The sequence below is a fragment of the Ananas comosus genome, linkage group 6 (assembly GCF_001540865.1).
Source record: "Ananas comosus cultivar F153 linkage group 6, ASM154086v1, whole genome shotgun sequence".
Lineage (NCBI taxonomy): Eukaryota > Viridiplantae > Streptophyta > Magnoliopsida > Poales > Bromeliaceae > Ananas > Ananas comosus.
Genome location: NC_033626.1, coordinates 6,031,391 through 6,045,338, shown reverse-complemented (window position 1 = coordinate 6,045,338; position 13,948 = coordinate 6,031,391). Strand labels below are relative to the sequence as shown.

Here is a 13,948-nt window from a genome sequence, read left to right as displayed (position 1 = left end):
TGACCGCCGCCTTTCCTCACTTCTTACATTGAAGTTTAGTTTTATTTGGAGCTTCCTCATATTTTCCAGTGATTGAAGTACTTCAAACAATATCGGGGGAGTACGAATACATGCAGTATGGGCTAGGTAGGGAGCAGATGGCATTGGTTCTTGCAGCTGGAGCTGCTGGTGGTCTGTTTCTTGGTACATTCTCTGGAATTCTTTTCGACATGATGTAAGTCAAGAGTTGTTTTTTACATCTGCATCCTTAATATGTTCTCATTTGTTCCTATTTCTTGATTAGAGTAATGCTTTTAAGGGTGTTACTTATTTGAGGTAGTGATGAGGTAACTTGTTATTTGCCCTTGTGGATAAACCCAATGTTGATTTCTAAAGATGAGTTGAAGAGAGAAACCATTATCTTTATCTGGATGTTGTTAAAGATGATGCATTTGTCATTAAATGTAAAGCATGCTCTTTCATATTAATTGTTGATGCTACACACCATGTGGAAGTTTGTGACATTGGGAAAATTTATAACCTCTTTACATTAATTTTCTCAGACAAGAAACATAGCTGTAAGCATTATTTACTTCAAACAAGTCATTTCATTAGACCTGTTGATACTACTTGAACTTCTATTTTCATTTCCTCCTGCAGTTAGTTCATATCAAAGCAATATTTTGTCATTGCAACTTTGCTTTGAAATGTTTAAATTTAGGGCAAAGTCCCAAGTTATGCTATCATTGCCTTTCTTCAAGGACGAAAGGCTTGATATTTCCGATCCAACATATGCTTCTTGTCTTAACATGTTAATCCAAATTACCAGTTAAGTTTTTCACATGTAATTATGTCGTGCCCCAGGGCCCTTTGGGAAAGTATTTTTTTTTGGAAATCCTTCCGTTTTAAAGATAAGAGTTTGCGAAAAAACGTATAATTTTTTTTTTTAAAATCTTGCGCGAGACGCACATAGACCCGCCACGTGCCAGAGTTTTCTCTATCCACACGGACAGAGTCTCCTCTATACATGCACGACATAGAAGTACAGACAATACAACCACAATTATAACAAACAACCTAAACAGGGAGGAATCATTATAACAACTATAACAATTAATTGATCCACAAATCTCAAACAAGAAATCGAAAATCTCAAGAATAGGTAAACCCAACAACAAATCTAAATTCAAGACTATGAGGCTAAGGTATATAATCTTAACATGATAAAGATAATAATAACAGGAAAGTAAATCAGGATCTAGTAATGCGAGTCCAAGGCACGAGCTATTTAGACGCTAACTAACCACGTCCTTACGCAACGCTCCGACCCACACTGTTGGCAGCACTTTTAAAAACAGTAGGGTGAGAAATATATAAATATGTTTCCTAATGGGGGAAACCAGCCACTGAAGGCAAGCTGTAGTCACTAGTCGACAAAGAGTACGACAAAAAGATAACTGCAAGGATAAGAAGATAATTGATATAATCAATTGAGATATAAGCGTACTCAACTACATTAGCACGAGCATAAGGAAGAATCACAAAATGAAATACAATCTACCGCCGCTACTGTAAAAGAGAGTCAATTATATAAATGCGATAGAGATGCCAACTACAGTAGCAAGATAGTATATAATCAAATGTGATGAATAAACTATTTGAAAGATGCTGCTTTGTAATTGCAACAACCAACAGAAAATCATGTATAACTCAAACAGAGATACTATGCACCGACCAGACATATAGATCGTTCAAAATCAATCCTATCATGATGGCTTGCCATAAAGACAACTTAGAACAAACTTGCCTACTATGCACCGAACAGACTTGCCTACTAGGTCGCGAGGACCAATAACCAAGTTCTATTTCGGAGGGACACAACATGCGGCACCCAAGGTCGCGAACCCTGTCTAAAAGTGGTGTACATCAAATCTAAGAGTGAAGTACTCCGGATGACGAACTTTGTCTAAGAGCTACACCTCCCAGTGGGCTGGCAAACTAAAAGCATTCAAGGTCGTGAACCCTATCTAACAGCAATAGCGCCATCTCAAGTTATAGTCACATACGTATGCTCAAGCCTCCAACAACTCAGACTCAACAGTCTAATCTATGCTTGAGGCAACAATAAAGAACCAACATATACTCTCCAAAGGTGTCATTAAAATCAACTAGGTCCATGATCACAAACTCACAAATCTCAAGATCAACTAGCATGCTATAACTGACCGTCCCTAGTGCAAGTGGCAAAGGGCTTGGTGGTTGGTACCCGTGGTCCCAAGTTCGAATCCTAGTTGATTCACATTTCTAGCTAAGTTTATTTCTAAATAAAATAAACGAAGCGGGTAGCATGCTACCTATCTCTCAAAAAAATAAAATAAAACTAGCATGCTATACTACGCAAGTATCAAAGGGGATGATGTCAAATGCAAGGGGTCAAGATGAAGCATGTTGTAATCTCAATCATGAACAAGATACGTCAACCGACCTCTAGGGTCAATATCATAAAGGAAGTACCGACCTACTAGGTCAAATCTAATGAAATAAATCTACCAACCTCAAGGTCAAATCACATATAAGAGAATAGTCAACCGATGAGGTCTAATCACATGGGAGTGAATCAGCTGACCAACAGGGTTAAAACTCAACAAACTGAGTAACACTGACCTACCAGGTCATATCATAGTTAGATGGCTATGCAACTAGAACGAATCCTACTCTACATGTAATACATCATCAGTAGATGGAACACAATCATAGTAATCATAAGCAGTATGTAACCAATACGATAAAGCAACAAACATGTAGAGTACCAACTCATGATAAGTTGTAGTACTTGACAACTGTAATGGAATAGAAGGATCATAGAGGAAAACCAAGTAAGATACAACTTTATCGACTTTGAATTGAAACACCCGCCTCACTAAGTATCTGAGTTCTCGACTCGATCGTTGTTTCTAGGTGTCACTCGAACCTAAACAACGCAACCAAGTGCCATCATTAGCTCCTACAACTTATACGTCTAAACCACACCACCATGCACTACGACACAAAAAGAACATCAGTTCCACAAACCTACTTCTAAAACTAGGCCAACAAGTAACCGCCTCAACAGAGAGTTACAACAACACGTTCGCTATCCCGAGACGCACCACTTCTGGTGTTGGGACAACTGCATGCCAAGTGCTCGACAAAATGAACAGTGATTGCGGAACTAGGCCACGAGGGAATCAAAGGCACTGATTCGATATTCCGGACATTACTTCAGTGTCGGATTACACACACAATAAGTGTTCAGCTCTAAGATGTTCTCAATACCACATCATTACTAAATTGTGACAAAGTCACCCACAACTCATAATCGCTTGATCGGAACATTGGACCTACTTACCGATTTTCAGAATCCGCCGATTTTCGCATAAACTCACCGGGATGCTACTTCTGCCCACGAAGTATCTCGAGTAATGCTATAGGCCTACAAATCTCATCCGCTGTCCCAAGCTCCACTTTGGGTGTTAGGATGGTTAGACACAAAGTGCGCAAAAACGGGAGCCACGACTCCTAAAGGAAGTCAATCGGGTATCCAAAATACTTGTTTTGGTATCAAGACCAACCCATGGCGCACTCCGCGAGGGACTCAAATAGCAAGGCTAGGCCAGCCAACAGGGCTCGACAATTATTCCAGACAGCAATTGAAAAAAAGGCAAAAGAGCATAGCCCTCTAGGGTTTTATTGATGATAATAAATAGTATACAAATCAACCTATTATAGTAATATTACAACCAAAGATACCATATAGTCCTACACTATAAAAGGCAATGGATAATACAATATTAAATATATCCTAGCATACTAAAATATATTGTAACATTCCCCCACAAGCTAACCATCCACTGGTCGGATGCGAAGATTGGTTCGCAGCATGGAGAACTGAGAAGGGGACAAGGGTTTGGTGAATATGTCAGCAAGTTGCTTATCAAAAGATATATGAACTAAGTCCAAATCACTGGATTGGACTTAGTCCCGCAAGAACTGATGATCAAGCTCAATATACTTCGTACAAGCGCGAAGAATAGGATTGGTAGCAAGATTTGTGGTGCTAAGGTTATTATAGCAGATGCAAATAGAACGCCATTATAGCAGATGCAAATAGAACGCCATAAGGAAACACCAAGATCACGAAGTAGACAACTGATCCAAATTGTCTCAGCAAGCGTGTAAGCCACAGCGTGATACCTCGCCTCAGAACTAGAACGAGAAATAGTAGGTTGTTTCTTAACAGACCACGAAATAAGATTAGGCCCAATAAATATGCAATATACGGAAGTAGACAGGCGTGTATCCGGACAATCGGCCCAATCTGCATCTTGAAAGGCGACAAGTGAAGGATTGACACAGCGAGGATAGAAATGTCATATGACAGTGTGCCCTGAATATAATGGAGAAGACGTTTAATTGCTTGCATGTGAGGCTCACCAGGCGCATAAAGATATTGAGCAACCGAATTGACAGCGTACAAAATATCTAGTCGTCAGGTCGTGTAAAGGTAAGGTATTGTAAAACACCAACCATCGGACGATAGGTGTAGGGATCTTCAAGAAGACGCCCTTCATGAGCCAAAAGACGAGTGGTTGGAGACAGGAGTGGAGACAAGTTTATTGTCAAGAAACCCACGATGCACAAGCAGTTGATGTGCATAATTTTGTTGAGCCAGATGAAGACCAGAAGTAGAGCAGGTAACTTAAATACCCAAAAAATAATATATTGGACCTAAGTCTTTCATGGCAAATTCCCGTTGCAAGGTGCTTGTAAGAGACTCCAAGTGCGAAGATGAGCTTCCGGTGACAATAATATCACCAACATATAAAAGAAGAACAAGAGGAGGAGTGACAAATAAACATCGAGGGATCAATGGTGTTGCCAATAAAACCTAGTTCAGAGAGAAAGAAAGTAAAACGCTAAAACCAAGCCCGAGGCGCCTGCTAAAGTCCATAGATCGCTTTATGTAATCGGCAAACATGATTAAGAAAAAGGCGTTCTTCACATCAAGTTGCTGCAGTGGCTACCCAGACGAGATTGCAGTAGAAAGAACTGTACAAAATAGTAGTTGGCTTGACAACCGGGGAAAAAGTCTCATCAAAATCAATACCGTGTTGTTGTTTGTAGCCCTGAGCCACAAGACGAGTTTTGAGATGCTCAAGAAAACTATTCGCCCTCTGCTTGACTTTGTACACCCATTTGCAGCTGATAAGGTTGATAGATGAGAGAGGAGGAACAAGGTCCCAAGTAGAGTTAGCCAATAAAGCATCAAACTCAGCCATAGCGGCACACCAACCTACATCTTGAGAAGCCTTAGCAAAAGAGTTAGGCTCGCTAGGAAGACTAGAGCTCTTAGAAGCCAAGAAGGTGGTAGACTAAGACAAACTCTTTGCCATGGATTGGGTGGATCATAGAGTGGGTACGGGAAGGGAACAAAGAGACAATAGGTAAAGTAGCAGAGGGCACAATAGCTAGGGCAGCGTCAGGTGGGGGGAAAGGTAGAGGTTCAGAATGTGAGGGTGCCATATCAGTAGGAGAAGTGGGTTCACATATTCCGTCTGGTATAGACCAGGAGTCTAGGTTGATCAGCAACAGAAGTGTCATTCTCAAGGTGAACCTGTATGGCAGTATCAGTTAAAGCGGTAGGAAAGTGAGATAATAACTCAGACGGTGAAACAGACTGAGAAATAATATTGGTAGATGGAGTACTAAGACCATTAACAGTTGAGAAGTGAATGAAATAGATCCCAGAGATGGCATGAATAGTAGACGGACTAGCACCCAATAAATGAGGATTAGAAATTTCTTTTTGAAACATATGAAAATTTGAAATAATAGAATGCGGTGCTGAAGAGGTGGAAAATTTTGAAAGACAGGAATAAGGAAACACTATTTCAACAAAGGTAACATGTTGGGAAATGCAGTGCTCGGATAAAGGCAACGAAAGCCTTTATGCTGAGCGCAGAGTCCCAAGAAAACTCAAGGATGCGATCGCGGGGAGAGTTTGTGAGCAACAATGTCCTGTAGATCAGGATAACACAAACATCTAGACACTCGAACAAGTTGCAAGTCGGAAGGCACGCAACCATGCAAAACAGTGTATGGCGTGAAATAACTGTTGTACTCTAAAAGCTTAAGTTGTTAGAGTATGGTGTTTATATATTTTTATATTTAACAACAACAATACTGCTTCCGTGAAAATGAAACCGAAACACACGATAACGATCCTATTTTGCCTTAACTAGTGTCATTTTGCACCAAATCAATTATGAAAGGTTTTCAGACCTCGAACAACTAGTCCAAATGTCAAACAATGTTAACTGACACCGCTCAGCACCTCCCATGACGTGAAAAGTATTGAAAAGCCGAATTCGCACCATAATCATATAAAGCATTTACTATGGTAACGAAAAAGGCTTTTTGAATATTTTACCGAACATCCACAAGGTGGAAGCCAACCGATGGTGCAAGGGGGAGTTGATGATGTGTTGCTAGTTGCAGCTAGGGGTGGAAACGAGCCGAGCTCGAGCGAGCTTATCTCGGCTCAAATTCGGCTTGAAATTAATTTCGAGCCTAAATTTAAGCTCAAGCTTGGATTGAAATTAATTCGAGCCGAGCTCGAGCGAGCCTAATTTCAAGTCGAGCGAGCTCGAGCCCCTAAACGAGCCCTTGAAATTTTCAACATTATACGATCAATAGTTTAATTTGTATAAAACATTATCTATAATTTGATACAAATATGTCTAATAGTTCAAAGTACAAAATAATTTTATGAAATATAGTATTATAATATGAAAAAAAATATTTATGAGTTGAATATCTAATTTTTTCAGCCTACATTTTTTTCTTCCCTCTTCAATCTCTATATATTTCATCTTTCATTTATGCAGTCAAAAATAAATAAATTATATAGATAAATATTGATTAAACGAATCCAATCATATATAACTAAAATTAAAATTTTATATGAATAATAATTTTTTACTTTAAAAATATTCTGTATATTTTCTCAAGCATACAATTAATAACAAGGTAGGCAACGGCGGGCATATGATGTTACTTGGTAACTTAGAGGGCTTCCGGCTTGGTCACTTAGGGTGAAAGACAGAAAAAGAGAAAGAGAGAAACATATTGAAAATTTAGAGCTCTATGAAAGAAAGAAAGAAAGAAAGAAAGAAAGGAAAAATATATAAATTTAGTAAAATTTTGCTCTTTTATTTGTCTATTAGGTTTGTCTTTATGGGCTAATATTGACCCAATTTTAACTAGACTCAGATTATTCACTCAGCCTATATATAATTAAAATATATTATATTTATATATTTTTTAATATATATATATATATATATATAGTGTAGAACTACTATGCTATCGAAAATATAGAGGATTTGATGTTTTCGAATTTTTAATCCTTTGATTAAGAATTGTATGATTGGGATGATTGCGGTCCCCCCCCCAGGATTAAATAATATCCCTAGTATTAATTCAAAGAAATTATTAAAGGGCTTGATCTAAGAATCAAAAAATCGAAAGCACCATATCCTCTATACATTCGATAGCATAGTAGCTCTACTATATATATATATATATATATATATATATATATATACTCGAGCTTTTCGAGCCTAATTCGAACGAGCCGAGTAATACTCAAGCTCGGCTTGAAATAAATTTCGAGCCTTTTTTTTTGTTCAAGCTCAGCTCATTTAATTTCGAGTCGAGCTCGAGCGAGCCAAATATCGAGTCGAACGCGAGTCGAACGCGAGCCGGCTCGCTCATTTGCCAGCCCTAGATGTGGCACAGCCAATAAACATGGCTCTTACTTTGACAGCAAATAGACTACTTTGGCTACACCACATCCCTCTCTCTCTCTCTCTCTCTCTCTCTCTCTCTCGTGTAGGACGGTGGACCAACAAGCAAATAGACTACTTTGACAGCCCAAATAAATTACAAAGTGTCGCAACTAGCTAGTCCATGCCTAAGCTACTTTGACAGCAAATAGACTAACTTTGGCTACACCAGATCGGGAGCGAGAAAAGGCTGCACGAAGTGGGTTCCGGGTTTACAACGAGTGCATACTGCCACGAATCGTCCGGATCGCACCAGCGAGGTATGCATGGCGTAGAAGAAAGCCAATGGATTGTCGTGCTTCCAAGAACAGTGATCTCCGTCGACTGGGTTGATTGTATGCATTTCTTCGAGTACCGGGTGGGCAGTGTTGAAACCAGCCATTCGAGCCCATTATTACCTGCAACTCAGTGGAGCACGGGCATGTACAAGTATGAAGGAAAGCTGTGTTCGTCGGAGGCGGCTGCCTGCCGGAACTGAGATCTTGGCCACAAGTAAGGCCTATAGGAGCAACAACAGCACTAGCAACCTTGGGAAGTTGTTGGACAGTCCAGGAGGGTAGGGGAAGGTTGACTGGAGGGTGGAGAGTTCCACGGACGCGGCTGCTAATGGTGACAGCGGCGGCGGCGACGGCTTGTGCCTGAGAAGGAAACAAAATGACAAAGGGTGGCCACACCGAGGAAGTCTAAACCCTGGGCCTCAGCCTTGGGTCGAGGAGGGTCAGCCGGTGGTGGAGGGATGTCGGGGAGGAGCTCCGGCTGGTGGCGGCAGCGCTCGAGGGCGATAGTAGCCACAAGCGAGAGGGAGATCTAGAGAGAGAGAGAGCTCGTGGAGGAGAGGAAGAGAGGGATTAGGTTTAGGGTTTTGAACTCCTATTTTTATCATTATTTTGTTGTAACATTTGCATACAAGTCCCTGAATAGTCTCCCTCTTGCTTATAGCTCCATAGCGCACTTTGCGCTGGAATGCCTTCAATAGTGAAATTGTAGTTTCACGCATAAAATGTTGCAATTTTCAATAGAAAACTCCAAACAATTTTAAACTCTCAATCTTCATATTTGAGCCATTATGCATAGAAATTTTCGAATTTTATGAAACTTGAATCCACGCGTCCCTTTCATAAGAGTCGCTCTCCAAAACTTCAGAATTTCTCACATGAAATGATAACTTTTTTCGCGTCGCCCCTTTTCATTTGTAAAAATTGCACTTTAACCCCTCTAGTTCACAATGTCTTACTCAAAATCCATCCACAGCTGTGTTTTGCTCATAAGTTTCTCCACCTCTGAAATCATGCAATTTGACACATGAAATATCGTGATCTTTTGAATAAAATTTTGTTTTAACATTTCACTCTCGCCCGATTTTATCTGTGAAACATCACTTTGAAATTACACTGAGGCAAGGATGTAAGTGCCGTGGCATGAGGTAGTGTTGGAAACTTGCCGGCACGGTGCGTGCCGGGCCATGCCGATGCATGTCAGTCACAAAAAATATGTGTGCCAACACGTAATGGCATGAAATATTTATTTTCTTTAGCAACAAAATATGCCAATTATTTATTACGTATTTTTATCAAATCTTTTGAACTTTATTGAGAAATTTACTTACTAATTTCAAGAATAGAGGGTTTTGAGTTGTGCCATCGACACAGGAGCTGTATCGTGCTGATATCTTGTTAGCACGATACGGCACGGTAGATACGGCCCGTGCCGATGGGCACTTTAATCCTTGCACTAAGGTCCCTCTTATAACTTACAGCACTAATAGATGTTGAGGCGACAATTTTGTTTTGTTGGAAAATAGTTGCATTACGTGTTTAGGAAAATTACTGTAAAAATCTTGGGTTCTACAAATTATGATGACGCAAGAAATTTCTAAACTTTTTTTTCCGAACCCTTGGTAACTTTGAGTTGTCATATTGCATAATAAATGCACCGATGTATTACACGAGTGATATAACAAGGTTGCTCTTCCAGCTAGTGACGGCAAAATTCTCCACTTCATCCAGTTACTTTCTAAAGCCTTATGAGCCTATGCTCTCGAAGTCTTGTCTTTCAGTCTTTTCCTTGCCAATAGTCTGGTGGGTTGTGGAAACATGCCCTATGTTAATAAGTTCATGTTGATATGGTGTAGTTAACCTGGCAGGCCAAAAACCTTTATCGAAATTGTATATATAGTGCCCCATGTTAATAAGTTCATCTGTTCATGTTGATATGATACAGTCAACCTGATAGGCCAAAAACCTTTATTGGAAATGTTTATATACACTTTTTTCATACAATCACATATTGTTTAAAAAACATTTCACTAAAACTTGTAAGCTTTTTCATCAATTGAGTTACTAAAGAATATACAAAATCGCATCAAAGACATTTCGAGTTGACTTTTCTGACAAAATGTTAGGCAATGTTTGCTTCGGGAGCAAGGGGGGAATAAGCCTTTCTTCGCCCTTTTGTTCCCAAACGAGAATTTTCGTACTCGAGAACAATAGTTCTTGGTCTGGGAATAAGCTGGTATAACTCGGTATAAGGCTGGTAGGGGTGGAAACGAGCCGAGCTCGACCAAGCTTACCTCAGCTCAAGCTTGGCTTGAAATTAATTTCGAGCCTAAATTTAGGCTCAAGCTTGGCTTGAATTAATTCGAGCCGAGCTCGAGCGACCCTAATTTTGAGTCGAGCAAGCTCGAGTCCTAAACGATCTGGTTGAAATTCTTAACATAGTGCAATCTATAGTTTAATTTTTATAAAACATTATCTAAAATTTGATATAAAAAATATTTAATAGTTTAATATACAAAATGAATGCATGAAATACGATATTATAATATTAAAAAATTAAGAAAAACGACTCTGCAAAGAAGTGAAAAAGAGAGAAAGAGAGCAATTAGAGTAGGATATTTTGCTGGTTTGGTTTTGTGGACCCAATAATCTAAATTCTATATACATATAATTAAAATACATAATGTATATTATTTTATATAATTAAAATATATATTATATATAATTATATATATAGAGTTTGGTTACTACATATACTTTTATGTGAATAAACCTCTTTATACTCATAAGTTTTCGACCGTTAGATCTATCTTTTTGACCATTTCCATCCGTTAAATCATACTATTCAACGAACCACCTACCCAATCTTAGGGGACCACTATCATTCTAATCGCACATCCAACGACTGAAAATTTATAAATATAAAGGGGTTTATACTTATAAGAATATAGTAGTTCGAGGCGCCTATATATATAGTTAGGCTACTATATATACTATTGATAGTACAAACCGCTTGCTATTAGGTTTTCGGTCCTTGGATGAAGGGATGTGCGGTCAGAATGATACTAGCTCCTTAGGGTTGAGTGGATGACTAGTTGAATAGTATGATCTAACGGATGAAAATGGCCAAAGGAATAGATCTAATAGCAGAAAACTCGATAGCACCAAATGCTTGGTATTATCGATAGTATAATAGCCGGACTCTATATATATATAGACAGATCTAACGGCAGAAAACTCAATAGTACAAAGCGCTTAATATTATCGATAGTATAGATAGTATAGTAGCTGGACTATATATAGAGAGAGTTCGGCTACTATATAATCTATAGTACCAAATGCTTGGTGCTATCAAATTTTGTGCCGTTAGATCTATCTTTTTGACCATTTTCACCTGTTAGATCATATTATTTGACTAACCACCCACTCAACCCTAGGGGATCACTATTATTCTAACTGCACATCCCTTTATCTAAAGGCTGAAAACCTAATAGCAAGTGTTTGGTACTATTAATAGTATAGTAAACAAATTATATATATATATATATATATATATATATATATATATATATATATATATATATATNATTTCGAGCTTTTCGAGCTTAATTCGAGCGAGCCGAGTAATACTTAAGCTCGGCTTGAAATTAATTTCGAGCCTAAATTTAGGCTCAAGCTTGCTTGAAATTAATTCGAGCCGAGCTCGAGCGAGCCGAATATCGAGCTGAACACGAGTCAAACACGAGCCCTAAAGGCTGGAACTGTTGTTCCACCATTTTTCTAGAACAAGTTTGTTCCCAAGTGGGAACAAGGTTAATTAAAGCCTAAATTTAATTGTAATTATGGTATTAAATCATTCATTAATTTAATTAATATATCTAAACCATTATCCATTGCTTAAATAATAAAGTAATTAATTAGTTTATTACTTATAATTAATTACCTAATTAATTATTAATAATTTAATATGTTTATCTATAAACTAATATTTATATTGAGCAACCATTAATATTTTTATTAATCTAATTTATTTATTTTTTACTAGTTATCTAACTAAAATAATTTAGTAACTAATCAAAAAGTTAAATTATTTTTTATATTTAATTAATTAATTAATATATTTTTAATATCTTATACAATATTCGTAGCTAATAATTTTTTTAATTTATTAAATTAATTTTAAGTAATATTTTGATGTTAATTAATTAGATAAAATAATTTTAATTTAACATTATAACTCTTATTCCTCTTGTTTCAATCTACCTATCCAAACACTATTTACCTTATTCCTAAAACATCCCAATTTTCATCCAAACGCAAAATTAGTCTAGTTCCTGCTTATACCTGAACTTGTGCCTATCCCTGGAATAAGCAATTCTTACTTTTACCCGAACCAAACATAGCCTTAGAAAACATGCTAAGATTCAATGGCACAAAACTAGCATGCTAGCAGCACATTTATGTCCTTGCGGATGAGAGCAGCATTTTCCTGTGACACCAAATATCCTTCCTTTATCGGTTTATCCCTTTGATGTGCAAAAGGAATTAATTTAACAACTGGCTTTTGTAATTGTACCTTTTTCTTTCTTTTTTTCTGATATTATTGACTTTCATTATTTTTCTTCTCTCTTGCCTTAAGTTGTCTAATGATTGCATGTAACATAAATTTGAGTAGGATTGTATAAGATAATAAGAAAGCGGTCACTTTATAACTTAGCAAATTATGACATCAAGAAACATCTCTTTATTATTTATTTTCTCAGGGACTTGCATTTTTGAAGACGAATTGTATATGTATGTACTCCTGTACATATTATTTGATCGATTAATTATACTTTAATTATATAGTTAGTCTAGTAAACATATATGATAGCACAGAGTAGTCCAACATAATTTCTATTTCTCCATGCTTGATTATCCAACATATTATGGATCTGTCCACGTGGTTATTTTAAAGTTGATTGTTATTAATGCAGTCCATTAGTATCACTGTGACTGATTAAATCAATGGGGTTTCAACGAAAAACTAAATATTAGATGTTATCAAACATCAACCACTGCGGCATGTGTTTACTTTTTTTGTATCTTTTGCTTTTGAAAGATGATCATGCATTTTGCATTGCTACTTTTATTACTAAGTTCACCTTCTCTATTGGTTTGTTGTGATTTGTTAGAATGATTAATATAATTGTATTGTTAGAGGACCACGGAATGCTTGTATGCTGTATTGCGTACTTCATCTTCTTGTGGGTCTTTTGAAGACTGTAAGATGGCTTCGAAGCATGTGGGTTGAAAGCATATGCCTGGCGCTAGCTTCTTCTGTTTTCCACTTCTGTTTTGAGACATGGATGGTAACGGAGCATGAGAAGGTTTGCTTTTGTCTTATGCTTTACATATATGCGGGAAGTTTTCATATATATAACCCTTCAAAATCATTAGTTACTACGTAGATCTTGCAATCATTAGCTTATATATATGTGTGTGTACGCACACACACACACACACACACACACACACACACACACACACACACACACATATATATAGAGTTTAGCTACTATATTCTTATGAGTATGATCACCTTTGTACTCATATGTCGTTTTTGATGATAGAGCTTTCGAATTGACGATCCATACCGTTAAACATAATTTAGAGCATTTGAAAACTTCTAGAAACCAAGTTTCACAATTTTTCGATATCATTTACCATACGGTTAAAAGATATCAAAATTGATAATTTTTAACGGCCGGTATCAGATGCTTGCTAGTATAACGGTGCAAAAGAATCAGAATCAACTGAATTTTTGAT

General features: G+C 37.5%; 1 protein-coding gene across 6 annotated transcripts in view; it reads left to right on the top strand.

The window, feature by feature from the left end:
- The window catches only part of LOC109711520 (molybdate-anion transporter), a 35,727-nt gene that overhangs the window by 762 nt on the left and 21,017 nt on the right, over positions 1-13,948 (top strand). For 5 of the 6 annotated variants that reach the window (XR_002216631.1, XR_002216629.1, XR_002216630.1 and 2 more), the window contains exons 2-3: positions 40-214; positions 13,341-13,509. Coding sequence is in view for 3 of the 6 variants with exons in the window: in XM_020234617.1 (XP_020090206.1) it covers positions 40-214; positions 13,341-13,509 (344 nt within the window). In the remaining 3 variants the exon portion in view is untranslated. The remainder of the gene's footprint in view (positions 1-39; positions 215-13,340; positions 13,510-13,948) is intronic. The other variant, XM_020234618.1, reaches the window with a different exon arrangement.